General features: G+C 49.0%; 1 protein-coding gene across 1 annotated transcript in view; it reads left to right on the plus strand.

The window, feature by feature from the left end:
- The window catches only part of LOC144489274 (phospholipase D1-like), a gene marked incomplete at its 5' end in the record, with an annotated part of 46,850 nt that overhangs the window by 15,679 nt on the left and 7,908 nt on the right, over positions 1-23,263 (plus strand). Inside the window, 10 exons of the mRNA XM_078207141.1 lie at positions 799-909; positions 3,518-3,706; positions 6,652-6,850; positions 7,850-7,968; positions 9,670-9,783; positions 11,258-11,362; positions 13,541-13,629; positions 14,861-14,974; positions 20,328-20,377; positions 22,586-22,720. Of these exons, the coding sequence (XP_078063267.1) occupies positions 799-909; positions 3,518-3,706; positions 6,652-6,850; positions 7,850-7,968; positions 9,670-9,783; positions 11,258-11,362; positions 13,541-13,629; positions 14,861-14,974; positions 20,328-20,377; positions 22,586-22,720 (1,225 nt within the window). The remainder of the gene's footprint in view (positions 1-798; positions 910-3,517; positions 3,707-6,651; positions 6,851-7,849; positions 7,969-9,669; positions 9,784-11,257; positions 11,363-13,540; positions 13,630-14,860; positions 14,975-20,327; positions 20,378-22,585; positions 22,721-23,263) is intronic.

The raw sequence follows: 23,263 nt of genomic DNA on the forward strand, positions 1-23,263 counted from the left end.
CCAATCCACCTAACCCGCACATCTTTGGACAATAGGGGCAATTTAGCATGGCCAATCCACCTAACCCGCTCATCTTTGGACAATAAGGGGCAATTTAGCATGGCCAATCCACCTAACCCGCTCATCTTTGGACACTAAGGGGCAATTTAGCATGGCCAATCCACCGAACCTGCACATCTTTGGACACTAAGGGGCAATTTAGCACGGCCAATCCGCCTAACCCGCACATCTTTGGACACTAAGGGGCAATTTAGCACGGCCAATCCACCTAACCCGCACATCTTTGGACACTAAGGGGCAATTTAGCATGGCCAATCCACCTAACCTACACATCTTTGGACACTAAGGGGCAATTTAGCACGGCCAATCCCCCTAACCCGCACATCTTTGGACAATAAGGGGCAATTTAGCGTGGCAAATCCACTTAACCTACGTTGTCGCTGTGAAAATCCCCTAGTCACCCACACTCCAGTGCCTGTTCGGGTAACATTGAGGGAGAATTTAGCACGGCCAATCAACCTAACCAGCACATCTTTTGGACTGTGGGAGCAAACCGGAGCACCCGGAGGAAACACGTGCAGACTCCGCACAGACAGTGACCCGAGTCGAGAATCAAACCCGGGTCCCTGGTGCTGTAAGACAGCAGTGTTCACCACTGGGTCACCACAGCACAGTTAAAATTGTGTGATCGTTAACCCTTTCAGTCTTGTTCCAGCATTGAACCCACCTGAACTCTGAACCTTGGTCATGTAAGGGGATTAAAAGTCTTTCCTGCCCCCTCTGTGCCCCTCTCTCCAGGAACAAGGAGTGAAGATCTTCATTCTGCTCTATAAGGAAGTGGAGCTTGCCTTGGGCATTAACAGTGAATACAGCAAGAGAACCTTGACATCTCTCCATTCAAATATCACGGTACGATTACTCTTCCTGAAATATCTGTCTCTCTGGTTTTGGCCCTTTCCTGGTGAGCCTGACACCATATTTCCATCGCGTTGAGATCTATTTGGAAGATCAAACCACAGCGGTTCTTTAATTTGATTTATTGTTGTACATGTATTGGGATACAGTGAAAAGTATTGTTTCTTGCGCGCTATACAGACAAAGCATACCGTTCATAGAGAAGGAAAGGAGAGAGTGCAGAATGTAGTGTTACAGTCATAGCTAGGGTGTAGACAAAGATCAACTTAATGCGAGGTCGGTCCATTCAAAAGTCTGATGGCAGCAGGGAAGAAGCTGTTCTTGAGTCGGTCGGTACGTGACCTCAGACTTTTGTATCTTTTTCCCAACGGCAGAAGGTGGAAGAGAGAATGTCCGGGGTGCGTGGGGGTCCTTGATTATGCCGGCTGCTTTTCCCGAGGCAGTGGGAAGTGTAGACAGAGTCAATGGATGGGAGGCTGGTTTGTGTGATGGATTGGGCTACATTCACAACCTCTTGTAGTTCCTTGCGGTCTTGGGCAGAGCAGGAGCCCAGACCAAGCTGTGATACACCCAGAAAGGATGCTTTCTATGGGGCATCTGTAACAGTTGGTGAGAGTCGGAGCAGTTCAGGAAGGCGGCTCGCCACCAACCTCTCGGGGGGGCAATTGGGGATGGGCAATAAATGCTGGGCCTGGCCAGCGCCGCCCACATCACATCAATGAAGATAAACAGCCGCCATCTTCTCCTCCTTGGACACAGTGGGCGGGGTTTTCTGCCACACTCGCCCCAGAACCAGATAATCCCACCTGATGTCAACGGACCTTTGCATTGTCCACTCCCCCCACCCATTACGATTCCCGTGAGAGCGGGATGGGGAAAACTCTCCCCTGTCTGTTGTTAGACCATAAGATTTGGGGGAGGAATTAGGCCATTGAGTCTGCCCCACCATTTGATCATGTTAGGATTATATTCACTGGAGTTTAGCAGAGTGGGGAGGGGATCTTGTAGAAGCTTATACAATTCTAACAGGGTTAGACAGGGTAGATTCAGAAAGAATGTTCCCAATGGTGGGGAGAGTCCAGAACTAGGGGGTCATAGTTTGAGGATAAGGGGGTAAACCTTTTCGGACTGAGGTGAGGAGAGATTTCTTCACCCAGAGGGTGGTGAATGTGTGGAATTCACTCCCACAGAATGTAGCTGAGGCCAAAACATTTGTCTGACTTCAAGAAGAAATTAAATATGGCTCTTGGGGCTGAAGGGATCAAAGGATATGGGGGGAAGGGGAGGATTAGGGTGTTGAATTCGATCAGCTATGATCAAAATGAATGGCGGAGCAGGCTCGGAGGGCGGAATGGCCTCCTCCTGCTTCTAGTTTCTATGTTTCTACGTGTTTCTCAACCCCATTCTCCCGCCTTTTCCCTGTGACCTTTGATTCCCCTTCCTGGTTGAAGGTGGGGTGATTTTTTTTGAACCAATTTTGACAACTGTTTCTCTCGGCTCCAAGCAGCTTCTGACAAACGAAACTATGCTGGAAATCACTCTGAAATGTTTGGCTGTCCCCAGTCATATGACCTGACCTGTCGATTCCACCCCCCCCCCCCCCCCCCCAAAATCAAGCTCTACTCTCCAACCCAGGGAAACACTGAAACAACAGAACGCTGATTTTCACTAACTTAATTGCAGTGTTAATGTAAGCCGACTTGTGACACTAATAAATTTTACTGCATTAGTTCAGATCACAACCAACATGATGTCAATTATATCATGAGGGATTGAGTTTAGGAGTCCGGGGATAATGATGCAGCTATATAAGACCCTCGTCAGACCCCACTTGGAGTACTGTGCTCAGTTCTGGTCGCCTCACTATAGGAAGGATGTGGAAAAGATTGAAAGGGTGCAGAGGAGATTTACAAGGATGTTGCCTGGATTGAGTGGCATGCCTTATGAGGATAGGCTGAGTGAGCTCGGTCTTTTCTCCTTGGAGAGACGTAGGATGAGAGGAGACCTAATAGAGGTATATAAGATGTTGAGAGGCATAGATCGGGTGGACTCTCAGAGGCTTTTTCCCAGGGTGGAAATGTCTGCTACGAGAGGACACAGGTTTAAGGTGCTGGGGGGGTAGGTACAGGGGAGATGTTAGGGGGAAGTTTTTCACACAGAGGGTGGTGGGTGTGAGTGGAATCGGCTGCCGTCAGTGGTGGTGGAGGCAAACTCAATCGGGTCTTTTAAGAGACTCCTGGATGAGTACATGGGACTTAATAGGATGGAGGGTTATAGGTAGGTCCAGAAGGTAGGGATATGTTCGGCACAACTTGTGGGCTGAAGGGCCTGTTTGTGCTGTAGTTTTTCTATGTTTCTATGTTGGTTGTAATCTGAAGTAATGCAGTGAAGTTCAGTAACAATAGAGGACACCAGCTACAGACAACATGGCACCGACAAAATTTCAAAGACTGCCGGAAACATCCAGCAGAGACTGTTCTTAAAGGCTCAGTTTGGTCAGACGCTGTTAAGACTCATTGGCCACTGAGATGGGATTGGCTGTTCTTGTTTTTTTTCCGATTTGGAAGCGGCGTAACTTTCTCTCTCGCTCGCTGTGGAGCAGGTGATGAGGCACCCGGACCACGTCTCATCCACCGTGCTGCTCTGGGCTCACCACGAGAAGCTGGTAGTGATCGATCAGTCGGTGGCCTTCCTCGGAGGGCTGGACCTGGCCTACGGGAGGTGGGATGACCAGGAGTACCGCCTGACGGACGTGGGCACTGCCCAGCCGGCCAATCACGCCTCGGACCAGGTATGGGCAGCTGCCTCCACCCTCTGCACTTGGTAGCGCGCATTCGCTGGATGGGGGGGGGGCAGAGTTGGCAAGACCAAGATTGAGTTGGCCGTCAAGGGTCGGATTGGGATCAGTTGGGGTGGCACGGTGGCACAGTGGGTTAGCACTGCTGCCCCACAGCACCAGGGACCCGGGTTCAATTCCTGGCCTCGGGTCACTGCACGTTCTCCCCGTGTCTGCATGGGTTTCCTCCGCGTGCTCCGGTTTCCTCCCACAATCCAAAGATGTGTAGGTTAGGTGGATTGACCAGGATAAATTGTCCCTCAGGGCAGGATTTTATGGCCACTTTGTACCCATTTTACGGCAGGAAAGTATTGTAAAATCAGACGGAACGCGGTTAGTACAGTTGGCACTGGTTTCCGTGACCAACCCAATTTTACGACACCCGGATATCGAGTGTGGTCAGCCCCTCGACAGATATGGGCGCGAGGCTGGTTAATTTATTCAGATGTGGATTTCCATGTGTTTAGTGAACCCGGCAATGAGTCAATCCTCCAGGCTCGCTTCCCTTTCCGGCCTCACCGGGAGAGGTTCTCTCCGGCGAGGAAAACATTTGCTCTCCGTGAACGGGGAACAGTCGTGTGGGCCTCGTCGGTGGAGCCAGAGGCCTTCCCGGGGAGGCCGTGTGCAAGGCATGGGTGCCCCTTTGGGCAGTGCCAGACTGGCAGTGCCAACCTGGAACCTGGGCAGTGCCAACCTAGCATCTGGGTCAGTGGTGGGGCCAATAGGGGAGGCCGTGGGGCAGAGCCTGGAGGTGAGGCCTGTGGGGGCAATGGGAGTGGGGCCAATGGGGTGGGCCTGCTGCCACTCTGCATGCGATTGGTGGAGGAGGGTGGGGGTCCCCGATTGGTCTGGGCAGCCAGGGGGGTGGTTAGGGCTGGGTTGTATCTCAGGCCGTGGGCCCCCACAATTGCGGGGCGAAGGTTGCTACTTGAGGCTGCCTGCAGTAGCAGGGGCCTGACAGCTCCCTCTCTTTGTCCGTCAGCTCCCTGCTACTGATAATGCGCATGTGCAGAATCTGAGACCTGCACGTGCGCAATACCTCCCTCTTCTGGCTGTCTGGTGAATTGAGCCTCGCCCCCAACCTCTCTGGATGGAAACTGACCGGCCCATCTTTTCAGAGACTGGGAGTAAAAACTCGCCCAAAAAACGGATCTGGAACTCTCCCGTTTTCAGACTAGCTGAACACTTTAGTAGAAAATCTCGTAAAATTCCACCCTTAGATGTGTAGCTGAGGTGGATTGGCCGTGGTAAATGTGTGGGGTTATAGGGGTAGGACAGAGGGAAGGATAAGATGCTCTTTCGGAGAATCGGTGCAGACTCGATGGGCTGAATGGCCTCTTTCTGCACTGTAGGGCTTCTATGGTCTGGAGTGAAAGTAGGCCAGACCGGGTAAGGACGGCAGATTTCCTTCCCGAACGTTTTTCCCCACGATCTTTTCAATTCCAGATTTTATTAATTTGATTTAAATTCCCAGCGGGCATGGCAGGAGTTGAACGCGTGGCCCCGGAGAGTTAGCCGGGGCCTCTGGATTGTTGGGCCTTACCACTACACAGGGAGAGAGGGGGCATCCACTGGCAAACCTTAAACTGAAACTAAACCCCCCCCCAATCACCCTCATCATGAGCGGCAATGAGGAAAATGAGCGGAAGGCGCCTCGCTCAGTGCTGAGGACAGATTAGAATCTTATTTGTTTAAACTGATCAGAGGGGCAGGACGGAACAAGTCCTCTTAATAAGTGGGCCTGAATTCAAAATTAACCCGTTTCGATGTCGGTTTTAGAATAAATTTGTCCTTCTAATAGTATGATGTGGAGATGCCGGCGTTGGACTGGGGTAAACACAGTAAGAAGTTTAACAACTTCTGTTGGACTTTAACCTGGTGTTGTTAAACTTCTTACTTCTAATAGTAGCCATGGGAAAGGCAAGGTCGGGTATGGGTTTACACCATACCCCGGGAGTGTCGGCCTAGACTATAGGCTCACACGTCTGAGTCCTGACACAGAGGGGAGAGTGAGTTCAAAGAAAATTACAGCACAGGAACAGGCCCTTCGGCCCTCCAAGCCTGCACCGACCATGCTGCCCGCCTGAACTAAAACCCCTTGCCCTTCTGGGACCATGTCCCTCCATTCTCATCCTATTCATGTATTTGTCAAGACGCCCCTTCAAAGTCACGACCGTATCTGCTTCCACTATCTCCCCCGGCAGCGAGTTCCAGGCACCCACCTCCCTCTGTATAAAAAATCTGCTTCGTACATCTCCTTTAAACCTTGCCCCTCGCACCTTAAATCTATGTCCCCTAGTAATTGACTCTTCCACCCTGGAGGAAAAGCTTCTGACTATCCACTCTGTCCATGCCCCTCATAATCTTGTAGACTTCTATCAGGTCGCCCCCTCAACCTCCATCGTTCCAGTGAGAACAAACCAAGTTTCTCCAACCTCTCCTCATAGCTAATGCCCTCCAAACCAGGCAACATCCTGGTAAACCTCTTCTGTAGCCTCTCCAAAGCCTCCACATCCTTCTGGTAGTGTGGCGATCAGAATTGAACACTATATTCCAAGTGCAGCTTAACTAAGGTTCTATAAAGCTGCAACATGACTTGCCAATTTTTAAACTCAATGCCCCGGCTGATGAAGGCAAGCATGCCGTATGCCTTCTTGACTACCTTCTCCACCTGCATTGCCACTTTCAGTGACCTGTGTACCTGTACACCCAGATCCCTCTGCCTATCAATACTCGTAAGGGTTCTGCCATTTACTGTATATTTCCTATCTTTGTTAGACCTTCCAAAATGCCACACCTCACATTTGTCTGGAATGTTCCTCACAGAACTCGGGATGACGCGCGCGCGGGAGCACACTCGCGCACATATAAAGCAATATTGACAATTTTCTTCCCCTCAGGTGAGTAATCCCAATGAGGCGGAACCTCTGGAGAAACCTCTGGAGGACGGGGGTGCCCGGGTTGAGGAACGGAAGGAGTGCCAATCTCAGTGCCAGCTGGACACCACAGACTGCAATGCCACTGGACAAATCTGGCTGGGGAAAGATTATTCTAACTTCATTCAGAAGGACTGGGTGGAGTTAGACAAGCCTTTTGAAGGTAAAGTTAGCTTCCTATTGGCTAGAGTTTGACTATTCTCCCAGCATTCTTAGCACAGTGGTTCGCACTGCTGTCTCACAGCGCCAGGGACCCGGGTTCGATTCCCAGCCTCGGGTCACTGTGCGGAGTTTGCACGTTCTCCCTGTGTCTGTGTGAGTTTCATCCGGGTGCTCTGGTTTCCTCCCACGCTCCAAAGACAAAGAACAATACAGCACAGGAACAGGCCCTTCGGCCCTCCAAGCCCGTGCCGCTCTCTGGTCCAAACTAGACCATTCTTTTGTATCCCTCCATTCCCACTCCGTTCATGTGGCTATCTAGATAAGTCTTAAACGTTCCCAGTGTGTCCGCCTCCACCACCTTGCCCGGCAGCGCATTCCAGGCCCCCACCACCCTCTGTGTAAAATATGTCCTTCTGATATTAGGTGGACGTTAGGTGGATTGGCCATGCTAAGTTGCTCCTTCGTGTCGGGGGCGTGGGGTTAGCAGGGTAAATATGTGGGTTGCCAAAATAGGGCCGAGGTGGGACTGTGGCCTCTTTCTGCACTGTAGGGATTCTATGAATGCACTCTTGTGAGCAAACAAGTTAGATAATTTGAGCATAGCAAGATCCCACAAAATGCAGCGAGGTCATGACCAGGTCACCCCTGTTTTTTTAAAAATTTCAATGTTGTTTGAGAGGTAAATGTTGACCAAGTCGCTGAAGAGAAATCCTTCGTTCTTCTGCAAATAGGGGATCTTCTGTGTCAACCTACTGGGGCCTCAACCTGACGTCCCGTTAGGCGGTGTACCACTCCCTCAGGGATGGCACTGAGCCCGCATGATGGCGCTCAGTTCAGTGAGCTGGGACTCGACCCCCACGATCCTCCGACTCGGGCCACAGCTGACCTTTGCAGTGACAGGCTAAGAACCAAAAAGGGGAATTTATTCACAAAAAATGTGATTACGCGGAGCAAGTGTCACTTCACGCCAGTAAAGAATCCTTCCTCCCTCCGCCTGCAGATTTCATCGATCGGAACTCAACCCCACGGATGCCGTGGCGCGACATCGGCGCGGTCATCCACGGAGGGGCGGCACGGGATGTGGCGCGGCACTTCATACAGCGATGGAACTTCACCAAGGTCGTATCGCTTCGGCAACAGAAAGGCCAAATATTTATCAGGCAGTTTGCCGTTGACTGTTTTGTGTCCCATTTGACTCTGAGCTGCGCGAGTGATTCCGTATCCCCTCCATCGCCCAGAGGGCTTGCTTGCTTTTCTGTAAAGATGTGCGGGTTAGGTGGATTGGCCATGCTAAATTGCCCCTTAGTGTCCAAAGATGTGCAGGTTAGGTGGATTGGCCATGTTAAATTGCCCCTTAGTGTCCAAAGATGTGCAGGTTAGGTGGATTGGCCATGCTAAATTGTCCCTTAGTGTCCAAAGATGTGCAGGTTAGGTGGATTGGCCATGCTAAATTGCCCCTTAGTGTCCAAAGATGTGCGGGTTAGGTGGATTGGCCATGCTAAATTGCCCCTTAGTGTCCAAAGATGTGCGGGTTAGGTGGATTGGCCATGCTAAATTGCCCCTTAGTGTCCAAAGATGTGCGGGTTAGGTGGATTGCCCCCCCCTGGTTTGTGTGTGGTTTATTTAAGCCTTTGTTACTTCCAGACCAGTTGTTGCAATGTTCTCCTGCATGTCCTCCAGCTTTGGGCCCTTTGATGCCTGCAACATTCTATTGTCCATAGCCAAATTTGTGCACAGTTCTGGTCACCCATCATGCCGATGGGTCATCGACCTGCGATGGTTCCCAGTCTCCCCAAGGTGCTTCAGTCTTATCCTGCAGTCTTGTTGCGGCAAGATGGCACAGTGGGTTAGCACTGCTGCCTCACAGCGCTAGGGACCCGGGTTCGATTCCCGGCCCGGGTCACTGTCTGTGTGGAGTTTGCACATTCTCCTCGTGTCTGCGTGGGTTTCCTCCGGGTACTCCGGTTTCCTCCCACAGTCCAAAGATGTGCGGGTTAGGTTGATTGGCTATGCTAAAACAAATTGCCCCTTAGTGTACTGAGATACATAGGTTAGAGGGATTAGTGGGTAAAAATATGTAGGGATATGGCCTGGGTGGGATTGTGGTCGGTGCAGACTCGATGGGCTGAATGGCCTCTTTCTGCACTGTAGGGTTTCTATGATTTCTATGATAAAGCCTCCTTTTGCACTAAGATTCTATGAATTCCCGGCTTGGGTCACTGTCTGTGTGGAGTCTGCACATCTCCCCGTCTCCGTGTGGGTTTCCTCCGGGTGCTCCGGTTTCCTCCCACACTCCAAACATGTGCGGGTTAGGTACATTGGCCAGCTAAATTGCCCCTTAGTGTACCAAGATATGTAGGTGAGGTGAAGGGGGTGGCACAGTGGCTAGCACTGCCACCTCACAGCGCCAGGGACCCGGGTTCGATTCCCGGCTTGGGTCACTGTCTGTGTGGAGTTTGCACGTTCTACCCGTGTCTGCGTGGGTTTCCTCCGGGTGCTCCGGTTTCCTCCCACGGTCCAAAAGACGTGCTGGTTAGGTACATTGACCTGAAGAGGCACCGGAGTGTGGTGACTAGGGGAATTTCACAGTAACTTCATTGCAGTGTTAATGTAAGTCTTACTTGTGACCAATAAAAAATAAACTTTAAACTTTTAAATTGCCCCTTATTGACCAAAGATGTGCGGGTTAGGTGGAATGGCCATGGTAAAAGTGCAGTGATGGAGATCGACATTATCAATTCAGCGTGCCTGGAGATGAAGATGTGCTTAAAAAAGAAATTTGGACAAGTTGTAACCCAAGATATTACTTTTGGTTTTCAGATTGTAAAGCCCAAGTATAAGCCGGCGTGTTTCCCCTACCTGCTGCCAAAATCTCACACCACCGCTGACAAGCTCCCCTTTGTCATTCCCGGCTCCATTCCCGCTAATCTTCAGGTGAGTAGCGAAGACCTGAAACATCCGTGAAGCTTATCTGCTGCTCCTGTATTTTTAAAAATTGTTTGTGGGTCATGGGCATCGCTGGCTGGGCCAGCATTTATTGCCCATCCCTGGTTGCCCTGGAAAAGGTGGTGGTGAGCTGCCTTCTCGAGCGTCTCGCTCGGCCATTTCGGAGGGCAGTTGAGAGTCAGCCACATTGGCTCTGGACTCACATGTAGACCAGACCGGGTAAGGACGGCAGAGGCTTGGTTTCATTGGTCAGAACATTGAATACAAGAGTTGGGACGTCTTGTTGAAGTTGTACAAGACATTGGTAAGACCACACTTGGAATACTGTGTGCAATTCTGGTCACCCTATTATAGTAAGAAGTTTAACAACACCAGGTTGAAGTTCAACAGGTTTATTTGGTAGCAAAAGCCTTTTGCTACCAAATAAACCTGTTGGACTTTAACCTGGTGTTGTTAAACTTCTTACTGTGTTTACACCAGCCCAACGCCAGCATCTCCACATCATGACACCCTAATTATAGACAAGATATTATTAAACTAGAAAGAGTGCAGAAAAGATTTACTAGGACGCTACTGGGACTTGATGGATTGAGTTGTAAGGAGAGGCTGGATAGACTGGGACTTTTTTCTCTGGAGCGTAGGAGGCTGAGGGGTGACCTTATAGAGGTCTATAAAATGAGGAGCATAGACAAGGTAGATAGTCAATATCTTTTCTCAAAGGTAGGGGAGCCTAAAACTAGAGGGCATAGGTTTAAGGTGAGAGGGGAGAGATACAAAAGTGTCCAGAGGGGCAATGTTTTCACACAGAGGGTGGTGAGTGTCTGGAACAAGCTGCCAGAGGTAGTGGTAGAGGCCATGGATACAATTTTGTCTTTTAAAAAGCATTTAGGCAATTACATGGGTAAGATGGGTATAGAGGGATATGGGCCAAACGCGGGCAATTGGGATTAGCTTTGTAGTTTAAAAACTGGGTGGCATGGACAAGTTGGGCCAAAGAGCCTGGGGAGGTAGTCCAGAACAACATGTGAGCAGATCCCTTAAAGTCCAAGCCTGGCCATTCACTCCCAAATCTGCCCCCCACGCCCCCTCCCCACTGTCCACAAAGAAAGCTGCTGAGACTGAAGAGGATAATAAGCAATGTTCACGGCTGAGATGGATAGGCTTTCTGTCCCGTAAGGGGGAGGGGGTTTAAGGATCATGTGGCGGGTAGATGGATTTGCGGCAGGGAATCGAATCGCATGGCTGAACAGCATTGAAGGGCTGAATGGCCTCCTCCGAATGGATCCATCGGGATTGAGACACCGGTGACCGATCCTCGCCAAAGAATAGACAGGATTTACCCTCCGGATTTGAGAGTCCTCCCGTTGGCGGTGGAAGGATTCGCAGCTGCTAACATGCTTGGAGAGTCAGAGTCAGTTCAGAACTGGATGTTGAATCCTTTTTTTCCCATCTCTACCTCCAGGTGCTCCGCTCAGTGGAATGTTGGTCTGCGGGATCGAGCGAACATTCCATCTACAATGCCTACCTTCACACCATCCGAGACAGCCAACATTTCGTGTACATTGAGGTAGAAACCATTTAATCGGTGCATTCGGGGCTCCCACTGCGCAGAAATTAACACTCGATTTGATTTATTATTGGGATAATAGATCAATATTGTTACACTGATTTATTGTATTTTATATTGTATTATAAAACGGATTGTTTCTTGCGCGCTCTACAGACAAAGCATACCGTTCATAGAGTACATAGGGTAGAAGGATTTGATTTGATTTATTGTCACATGTATTGGGATACAGTGAAAAGTGTTAGGATAGAATCCCTACAGTGCAGAAGGGGGGCCATTTGGCCCATCGAGTCTGCACCGACCACAATCCCAACCAGGCCCCATAACCCCAAGCATTTACCCTGGCTACTCCCCCTGACAATAAGTGGCAATTTAACACGGCCAATCCACCTAACCCACACATCGTTGGACTGTGGGAGGAAACTGGAGCACCCGGAGGAAACCTACACAGACACGGGGAGAATGTGTGAACTCCACACAGTCAGTGACCCAAGCCGGGAATCGAACCCAGATCCCTGGCGCTGTGAGGCAGAAGTGCTAACCACTGTGCCACCGTGCCGCTATGTTTCTTGAGCCCTATACAGAGAAAGCATACCAGTCATAGAGTACATAGGGGAGAAGGATTTGATTTGATTTACTATTGTCACGTGTATTGGGATATTGTGAAAAGTATTGTTTCTTGGGCGCGATACAGACAAAGCATACCGCTCATAGAGTACATAGGGGAGAAGGAAAGGAGAGAGTGCAGAATGTAGTGTTACAGTCATAGCTAGGGTGTAGAGAAACATCAATTTAATACAAGGTAGGTCCATTCAAAAGTCCGACAGCAGCAGGGAAGAAGCTGTTCTTGAGTCGGTCGGTACGTGACCTCAGACTTTTGTATCTTTTTCCCAGCGGAAGAAGGTGGAAGAGAGAATGTCCGGGGTGTGTGGGGTCCTTGATTATGCTGGCTCCTTTTCCCGAGGCAGCGGGAAGTGTAGACAGAGTCAATGGATGGGAGGCTGGTTTGCGTGATGGATTGGGCTACATTCACGACCCTTTGTAGTTTCTTGCGGTCTTGGGCAGAGCAGAAGCTGTGATACAACCAGAAAGAATGCTTTCTATGGTGCATCTGTAAAGGTTGGTGAGAGTTGTAGCGGACATGCTGGAATTTCTTGGCCTACTGAGAAAGTAGAGGCGTTGGTGGGCTTTCTTAACTATAGCATCAGCATGGGGGGACGATTAGCAACAGGGACTGCAACGGTTCAAGAAGGTGGCACCTCACCATCTTTCCAAGGGGCAATTAAGGATGGGCAATAAATGTTGGTCAAGCCAGCAACATCTGCAGCTTGAGAATGAATGGGGTGGCACGGTGGCACAGTGGTTAGCACTGCTGCCTCACCACGCCAGGGACCGGGGTTCGATTCCCAGCTTGGGTGACTGTCCGCGCGGACTCTGTGCGGTTTCCTCCGGGTGATCCGGTTTCCTCCCACAGTCCAAAAGACGTGCTGGTTAGGGTGCATTGGAGAGGCCTTGGCTGAGTGGTATTATCGCCAGACTATTAATCCAGAAACTCAGCCAATGTTCTGAGGGACCCGGGTTCGAATCCCCGCCACGGCAGATGGTGGAATTTTGAATTCAACAAAAAAAACCTGGAATTAAGAATCTACTGATGACCCATTGTCGGAAAAACCCATCTGGTTCCTTTCGGGAAGGAAATCTGCCGTCCTTACCCCGGTCTGGCCTACATGTGACTCCAGAGCCACAGCCAATGTGGTTGACTCTCAACTGCCCTCTAAGGGCAACTAGGGATGGGCAATAAATGCTGGCCCAGCCAGCGACGCCCATGTCCCAAGAATTAATTTTTTTTAAAAAATTGGCTAAATGCTCCCTCAGTGTTACCCAAACAGGCGCCGGAGTGTGGCGACTGGGGGATTTTCACCGTAACTTCATTGCAGTGTTAATGTAAGCCTACTTGTGACACTATAAATAAATTTTATTCCATGAGGAATTGGGCTGTGGGGGAAGAGTTGAGCATGTATGGAAGGTGGGGAAGAAGTCTTTGGATTTTTACCGCTCGCCTACAACAATAGCCACAAACTGCTTGGTGAGAATCTGTTACTTACCGCGGCCCTTTTCCATGTTTGTGTTTCACCTCCTGCTGTCTCTCTCTCTCTCTCTCTCTCTGCTTCCTCCCAGAATCAGTTCTTCATCACCTGTGCAGACGAAAGCAGCGTCTACAACCAGGTTGGAGACGTTATCGTGGAAAGAATTCTCAAAGCGCACAGGTGAGGCTTTTGACATCCCCTTTCCCTGCCGTCCCCTCTCCCACCAGCAGGGGGAAGGTGGCCTGGAGGACTTCCCATTGTCGTGCGTGGGTTCATTGAGGGTCAGGACTCGGGAAGCTCCAATAGCCCCGGCTTTAAGGCTTAATATTGACGCCAATTTCAAACCTAGTTTACTCCGCCTTGGGTCTACTGACCTCCTTATCTCTGTAACCTCCTGCAGCCCTGTGGTGAACCATCGTTGGTTCCCACTGGATAGTACTGAGCCAGGGTCTGGCCAGTACTACAAGGATGTACATATGTTACTGTTGGGTTGTGCTACTTGTTGCTGTTGGGGTTAGGGTGGGGTTGTTACACCTTTGTACTGTAGTGTTGTGGTACATCCCAGTCGGGCTCCGCCTCCTGGGAGAGGTATAAAAGTCCCTGCTCTGGCCGGGACCCCTTCAGTCTGGGATCGTGTATATAATTATTGGCTGCTTCATGACAGTAAATAAAAGCCTTTTATTTCCCGAGCATCTAGCCTCGTGTTTGATAACGCGCATCAAGCCCCTACAACCCTCCCTATCTCTGTAACCTCCTCCAGCCCCCTTCCCTCCCCTTCCCTATCTCTGTAACCTCCTCCAGCCCCTACACCCCTCCCTCCCTCTGTAACCTCCTCCAGCCCCTACACCCTTCCCTCCCTCTGTAACCTCCTCCAGCCCCTACACCCCTCCCTATCTCTGTAACCTCCTCCAGCCCTTACACCCCTCCCTCCCTCTGTAACCTCCTCCAGCCCCTAACACCCTTCCTATCTCTGTAACCTCCTCCATCCCCACAACTCCCTATCTCTGTAACCTCCTCCGGCCCCTACACCCCTCCCTCCCTCTGTAACCTCCTCCAGCCCCTAACACCCTTCCTATCTCTGTAACCTCCTCCATCCCCACAACTCCCTATCTCTGTAACCTCCTCCAGCCCCTACAACCCTCCCTATCTCTGTAACCTCCTCCAGCCCCTACAATCCGAGCTTACTAACCTGTCCGGGTTCTCCCTTTCACAAGGGGCCATGAGGGAGGGGGTAACAGACGCTGAGCAAGCTTTTGGACTCTGACTGAAATTCCAGTATCAATGGGGTTGGTGTTGAGTTGAGGGTTCGCTGTATAGTTCCAAGTTGTATTGTAATACTATCAATAATTTAATTACAGTCCTTGCTGCAAATGACCATCGATTTGTGTGTGTGTGTTTCTGATTTCTACAGAGCGAAGAAGAGATATCGTGTCTACATCGTGCTTCCACTGTTACCCGGATTCCAAGGGGATATGTCAACTGGTGGTGGGAATTCCATCCAGACCATCCTACACTTCACATTCAGGTAAACGGGAAAATCAATGAAGAATTAATCCTTTTTATTCATTCATGGGACATGGGCGTCGCCGGCTGGGCCAGCATTTATTACCCATCCCTAGTTGTCCTTGGAGGGCAGTTGAGAGTCAACCACATTGCTGTGGCTCTGGAGTCATGTATTGGGATACAGTGAAAAGTATTGTTTCTTGCGCGCTATACAGACAAAACATACCGTTCACAGAGTACATAGGGGAGAAGGATTTGATTTATTATTGTCACATGTATTGGGATACAGTGAAAAGTATTGTTTCTTGCGCGCTATACAGACAAAACATACCGTTCAGAGAGTACATAGGGGAGAAGGATTTGATTTATTATTGTCACATGTATTGGGATACAGTGAAAAGTATTGTTTCTTGCGCGCTATACAGACAAAGCATACCGTTCATAGAGTACATAGGGGAGAAGGATTTGATTTATTATTGTCACATGTATTGGGATACAGTGAAAAGTATTGTTTCTTGCGCGCTATACAGACAAAACATGAGGTAATGCATTTTGGAAGGTCTAATACAGATAGGAAATATACAATAAATGACAACCCTTAAGAGTATTGATAGGCAGAGGGATCTGGGTGTACAGGCACACAGGTCACTGAAAGTGGCAATGCAGGTGGAGAAGGTAGTCAAGAAGGCATACGGCATGCTTGCCTTCATCGGCCGGGGCATTGAGTTTAAAAATTGGCAAGTCGTGTTGCAGCTTTATAGAACCTTAGTTAGGCCGCACTTGGAATATAGTGTTCAATTCTGTCGCCACACTACCAGAAGGATGTGGAGGCTTTGGAGAGGGTACAGAAAAGATATACCAGGATGTTGCCTGGTATGGAGGGCATTAGCTATGAGGAGAGGTTGGAGAAACTTGGTTTGTTCTCACTGGAGCGACGGAGGTTGAGGGGAGACCTGATAGAAGTCGACAAGATTATGAGGGGCATGGACAGAGTGGATAGTCAGAAGCTTTTTCCCCAGGGTGGAAGAGTCAATTACTAGGGGGGCAAAGGTTTAAGGTGCGAGGGGCAAGGTTTAAAGGAGATGTACGAGGCAGATTTTTTACACAGAGAGTGTGGGTGCCTGGAACTCGTTGCTGGGGGAGGTAGTGGAAGCGGATATGGTAGTGATTTTTAAGGGGCATCTTGACAAGTACATGAATGAGATGGGAATAGAGGGATATGGTCCCCGGAAGGGTAGGGGGTTTTAGTTCAGTCAGGCAGCGTGGTCGGTGCAGGCTTGGAGGGCCAAAGGGCCTGTTCCTGTGCTGTAATTTTCTTTGTTCTTTGTTCATACCATTCATAGAGAAGGAAAGGAGAGGGTGCAGAATGTAGTGTTAAAGTCATAGCTAGGGTGTAGAGAAAGATCAGTTTAATATAAGGTAGGTCCATTCAAAGTCTGACAGCAGCAGGGAAGAAGCTGTTGTTGAGTCTGTTGGTTCATGATCTCAGACTTTTGTATCTTTTTCCCAAGGAAGAAGGTGGAAGAGAGAATGTCCGGGGTGTGTGGAGTCCTTAATTATGCTTAATTTGCCTTAATTCAAATTCCACCACAAGGGTAGCATGGCGGCACAGTGGCTAACGCTGTTGCTTAACAGACCCGGATTCGATTCCGGTCTTGAGTCACTGCCTATGTGGAGTTTGTATGTTCTCTCCGTGTCTGCGCGGGTTTCCTCCGGGTGCTCCGGTTTCCCCCCTCAGTCCGAAAGACGTGCTGGTTAGGGTGCATTGGCCGCGCTAAATTCTCCCTCAGTGTTACCTGAACAGGCGCCGGAGTGTGGTGACTGGGGGATTTTCACAGTAACTTCATTGCAGTGTTAATGTAAACCTACTTGTGACACGAATAGAACCATAGAAAATTACAGCTCAGAAACAGGCCTTTTGGCCCTTGTCTGTGCCGAACCATTTTTTGCCTAGTCCCACTGACCTGCACTTGGACCATATCCCTCCACACCCCTCTCATCCATGAACCCGTCCAAGTTTTTCTTAAATGTTAAAAGCATTTACCACTTTATCCGGCAGCTCATTCCACACTCCCACCACTCTCTGCGTGAAGAAGCCCCCCCTAATATTCCCTTTAAACTTTTCTCCTTTCACCCTTAACCCATGCCCTCTGGTTTTTTTCTCCCCTAGCCTCAGCGGAAAAAGCCTGCTTGCATTCAGTCTATCTATACCCATCAAAATCTTATACACCTCTATCAAATCTCCCCTCAATCTTCTACGCTCCAGGGAATAAAGTCCCAACCGATTCAATCTCTCTCTGTAACTCAGCTTCTCAAGTCCCGGCAACATCCTTGTGAACCTTCTCTGCACTCTTTCAACCTTATTTACATCCTTCCTGTAACTAGGTGACCAAAACTGTACACAATACTCCAAATTCAGCCTCACCAATGCCTTATATAACCTTGATGTGGAGATGCCGGCGTTGGACTGGGGTAAACACAGTAAGAAGTTTAACAACACCAGGTTAAAGTCCAACAGGTTTATTTGGTAGCAAAAGCCACACAAGCTTTCGAGGCTCTGAGCCCCTTCTTCAGGTGAGTGGGAATTCTGTTCACAAACAGAACTTATAAGACACAGACTCAATTTACATGAATAATGGTTGGAATGCGAATACTTACAACTAATCCAGTCTTTAAGAAACAAAACAATGGGAGTGGAGAGAGCATCAAGACAGGCTAAAAAGATGTGTATTGTCTCCAGACAAGACAGCCAGTGAAACTCTGCAGGTCCACGCAACTGTGGGAGTTACAAATAGTGTGACATAAATTCTGATTCTAGGATCGCATGATAAAGACTCAGGAGGAAAAAAGCAGAAATATTTATGTGAAATAGTGTGACATAAACCCAATATCCCGGTTGAGGCCGTCCTTGTGTGTGCGGAACCTGGCTATCAGTTTCTGCTCCGCGACTCTGCGCTGTCGTGTGTCGCGAAGGCCGCCTTGGAGAACGCTTACCCGAATATCAGAGGCCGAATGCCCGTGACCGCTGAAGTGCTCCCCAACAGGAAGTTGCTTCCTGTTGGGGAGCACTTCAGCGGTCACGGGCATTCGGCCTCTGATATTCGGGTAAGCGTTCTCCAAGGCGGCCTTCGCGACACACGACAGCGCAGAGTCGCGGAGCAGAAACTGATAGCCAGGTTCCGCACACACAAGGACGGCCTCAACCGGGATATTGGGTTTATGTCACACTATTTCACATAAATATTTCTGCTTTTTTCCTCCTGAGTCTTTATCATGCGATCCTAGAATCAGAATTTATGTCACACTATTTGTAACTCCCACAGTTGCGTGGACCTGCAGAGTTTCACTGGCTGTCTTGTCTGGAGACAATACACATCTTTTTAGCCTGTCTTGATGCTCTCTCCACTCCCATTGTTTTGTTTCTTAAAGACTGGATTAGTTGTAAGTATTCGCATTCCAACCATTATTCATGTAAATTGAGTCTGTGTCTTATAAGTTCTGTTTGTGAACAGAATTCCCACTCACCTGAAGAAGGGGCTCAGAGCCTCGAAAGCTTGTGTGGCTTTTGCTACCAAATAAACCTGTTGGACTTTAACCTGGTGTTGTTAAACTTCTTATTATATAACCTTACCATAACACTCCAACTTTTATACTCGATACTCCGATTTATAAAGGCCAATGTACCAAAGGCACTCTTTACAACCTTATCCACCTGTGACGTCACTTTTAGGGAATTCTGTACCTGTATTCCCAGATCCCTCTGTTCAACTGCACTCTTCAGAGTCCTACTATTTACCCTGTACGTTCTACTTTGGTTTGTCCTTCCAATGTGCAATATCTCACACTTGTCTGCGTTAAATTCCATTTGCCATTTTTCAGCCCATTTTTCTAGTTGGTCCAAATCCCTCTGCAAGCTTTGAAAACCTTCCTCACTGTCCACTACACCTCCAATCTTTGTATCATCAGCAAACTTGCTGATCCAATTTACCACATTATCATCCAGACCATTGATATAGATGACAAACAACAATGGACCCAACACCGATCCCTGCGGCACACCACTAGTCACAGGCCTCCACTCAGAGAAGCAATCCTCCACAACCACTCTCTGGCTTCTTCCATTGAGCCAGTGTCTTATCCAATTTACTACCTCCCATGTATACCTAGCGACTGAACCTTCCTAACTAACCTCCCATGAGGGACCTTGTCAAAGGCCTTGCTGAAATCCAGGTAGACAACATCCACCGCCTTCCCTTCATCCACTTCCCTGGTAACCTCCTCGAAAAACTCTAATAGATTGGTCAAACGTGACCTACCATGCACAAAGCCATGTTGACTCTTCCTAATAAGTCCCTGTCTATCCAAATATTTGTAGATCCTATCCCGTATCACACCTTCCAATAACTTGCCCACCACCGACGTCAAACGTACTGGCCTATAATTTCCCGGATTTCGTTTGGAACCTTTTTTAAACAACGGAACAACATGAGCCACCCTCCAATCATCCGGCACCTCCCCCGTAAATACTGACATTTTAAATATGTCTGCCAGGGCCCCTGCAAGTTCAACACTTGTTTCCCTCAAGGTCCGTGGGAATACCCTGTCCGGTCCTGGGGATTTATCCACTCTGATTTGCCTCCAGACAGCGAGCACCTCCTCCCCTTTAATCTGTAAAGGTTCCATGACCTCCCTACCTGTTTGCCCTATTTCCGTAGATTCCATGCCCGTTTCCTCACTAAATACGGATGCAAAAAAACCATTTAGTATCTCCCCCATCTCTTTTGGTTCCATACACAGTCTACCACTCTGGTCTTCAAGAGGACCAATTTTATCCCTCACTATCCTTTTGCTTCTAACATACCTATAGAAGCTCTTTGGATTTTCCTTCACTCTGTCTGCCAAAGCAACCTCATGCCTTCTTTTAGCCCTCCTGATTTCCCTCTTAACTAGCTTCTTGCACTTTTTATACTCCTCGAGCATCTGATCTGTTCCTTGCTGCCTGTACTTTTCATACAACTCTCTCTTCCTCTTAATCAGTGTTACAATCTCCCTCGAGAACCAATAAATAAACTTAAACTCGAATCGGCCGTGGCGGGATTCGAACCCGGGTCCCCAGAACATGAGCTGAGCTCCTGGATTAATAGTCCAGCGATAATACCACTCGGCCATCGCCTCCCCGTGTCGGGGTATAGAGACATAGGCCGAATTTTACCGTCCCGGGAATCGGAGTGGGCGAGGGCCGGAGCATGAAGTCCGTTGACCTCAGACAGGATATTGCGGTGTTGAGGTGAGCAAGGCCACATTGAAACTATTACAATTCCATTTTATTTCCTGAGTTTTACAAATCTTTTTCTTTTCAATTTTCCGGTATCTAGGTCCATATGCCGAGGCGAATATTCCATAGTTGAACGTTTAAAAAAACACAGTAAGTACATCTTTGCCCCTGTTGTCTATCGCTATGACAATCTCACCACGTCATGCACAACTCTGTAAAAGTCAGGAGAGATACCTGGTGAGTGTCCAGCTGATCCCCAACAAGTTTCTTCAAGTCCTTCCAGGGGATGTGGGTGTCGCTGGCTGGGATCCAGCATTTATTGCCTGCCCCTAATTGCCCCTTGAACTGAGTGTCTCGATTGGCCATTAAGTTTATTCATTAGTTACAAGTGAGGCTTACGTTAACACTGCAATGAAGTTACTGTGAAAATCCCCCAGTCTCCACAGTCCGGTGCCTATTCGGGTCAATGCACCCTAACCAGCATGTCTTTCGGACTGTGGGAGGAAACTGGAGCACCCGGAGGAAACCCACGCAGACACGGGGAGAACGTGCAGACTCCGCACAGACAGTGACCCGAGCCGGGAATCGAACCCGGGTCCCTGGCGCTGTGAGGCAGCAGTGCTAACCACTGTGCTACCGTGCTGCCCATGTAGGCCAGACCGGGTAAGGACGGCAGATTTCCTTCCCTAAAGGGGACATGAGTGAACCAGATGGAGTTTTGTCTGACATAATTTAACATTAGAGGCGGCACGGTGGCACAGTGGTTGGCACTGCTGCCTCACAGCGCCAGGGGCCAGGGTTTGATTCCCAGCTTGGGTCACTGTCTGTGCAGAGTCTGCACGTTCTCCCCGTGTCTGCGTGGGTTTCGCTCCGGTTTCCTCCCACGGGACGTGCTGGTTGGATGTATCGGCCGTGCTAAATTCTCCATTTGGTTTGGTGAGGAGTGTGTTGGGTGCTCTTCAGTGTTTGATGAGGGAACTTTCCTGAAACCGTGTGAAGTCGGTAAAAATACCTCTGAGGCTGGTATGAGTCAAAATACAGTCAGGCTTTATTCTCTCAAGTTTGAGGGAGAACCTGACCCCTTGAAAGCGGAAGCCAAAGTTGTCTCTGAACACAAGAAGCGTGGACATTTATACATCAGGGTTCCCAACACAAGTCATAAAGCAAAGTCCAGTTAACAGTCCTTGATCATAAATTATAGTTCCTTTAACAGCTTCTGATAGTCTCTGGATCATGGTTAGAGACTATCTGGTATCCTTGGGTCATAAAGCACAATTCTCTTGGTAGTTGTAGTCAAGATGCAACCTCTGGTCCCCCGCTCTTCCCGCGGCTTTTCCTTTGAATTGACTGTGTGCGATTGCAGCTGTCCCAGTGGGAGTCCTCCTTCAAATGGCCATTCTCACACTCTACCATTTGGTAGCTGCTTCCTTTGTTTAAATCATAGACAACCCTACGGGAAAGAAAGACTTGCAACCCAACATCTATATTTAACTGTCTATTTTATTAGAATGATAGAAACAAGTGAGGGAACCATGAACAAATGGCTTATACTACTAAAAGTAAAAGATGAAACCAAGAACAAATGGCTTATACTACTACCAGGAGCAATATAAACAAAGGAGAGACTAGCCATAAGGAAGGGTTATGTTTGTGATACATTCCAGGTACAAAGTTCAACCTTTTAGGTACAAAATGCGTTGAGTACAAAAAAAATTAACCCTTTCCCTTCTTCACCATGTGAACTGGGCGGAGGATTAAAACAGGCAACATTAGATTGGGATCTGCCTTGTTTTCAGAAGGGTGAACATCAAACCAAGTACAGGCAGAGGACCCCAAACCCCCCCCCCCCCCCCCCCCCCCCCCTCAGATCCAAGGTGGATTTCGAATATTGCCCATTGGCGTCAGGCAACCCAGGTCAAAGTTCACTTGGAGCGCGGGATCTTGCGACAAGAGGACAATTAGTCTGTGGTCGCACCAATACAGCACTGGTTGAATGGCCCAGATGATTACTTTTCGGACATTTTTACTCAAATTGAAATTGAGGGAAGGAATATCATAAAAGTGTTCTCACTTGGGACCCTGCTGGGTATTGTTTGGTGGCCGCATTTGTAAATGAACCTATCCACCAAACCCAAATCTCCTACGACAGGCAGCTGATCGGAACAATGATTGGTCGAATTCTGCCCGCATCGTTGAGGGCGCTGCAAATTGGTCATTATGGTACTGCTGTTTTTGGGAGCTTGCTGTGCGCGGGGAAGTGGGGTGGGGGGGGAGGTGGCCCGCTGGCCGCTCCGTGAATTCTCCTGCCTCTTGAACGTAAGCAGGCCCCTCCTCACCTTGTCTCTTTCTCCTTCGCAGTGGGGGATGAGTGGGTGAATTACATCTCATTCGGTGGACTGCGGACTCACGCGGAGCTCAGCGGCAACTTGGTCTCAGAGTTAATCTACATCCACAGCAAGATGATGATCGTAGATGACCGACAAGTCATCATAGGTGAGGAGCCAAGGGATGGTGCGTGCTTCCCCGCACCCCTTTAACCAATGTTTGGCATCAGTATTCACCCCGGCCAATAAAAAGGGAATGCTTGATTTCCTGTGGGTAGGCCAAACATCTCTATCCAAATTGGATAGGCACATCGCTCAAAAGGAATGTGTTGTTGAAGCTTTTCCATTTTCACTCATCAGGACGATTACCAAATTTCAAACACTCACAATCGTGTCCACGACACAAGAAAAGGGTGCTGGTTGGTTGGCCAGTTGCCTCTTATTGGCTGAGGCGTTGCCATAGAGAAAGCAATCACAGACTCCGCAAGCTCCTTTATAATTCAATTAAGGCTCCTATCTTGGCCAAATTCCTTTTGTTTGCAGCGAATGTGTCCTTGTCACTTCTCGGCAAATAAAGGCAAGTATACCCTATACCACCTTAACCACTTTATCCACCTATATGCAGTTTAAATTGCCGTGACAGTCTGAAATTGTGCATTCTTGCAAGACCGCAAGAAACTACAAAGGGTTGTGAATGAAGCCCAATCCATCA

The sequence above is a fragment of the Mustelus asterias genome, unplaced genomic scaffold, assembly GCF_964213995.1.
Source record: "Mustelus asterias unplaced genomic scaffold, sMusAst1.hap1.1 HAP1_SCAFFOLD_2077, whole genome shotgun sequence".
Lineage (NCBI taxonomy): Eukaryota > Metazoa > Chordata > Chondrichthyes > Carcharhiniformes > Triakidae > Mustelus > Mustelus asterias.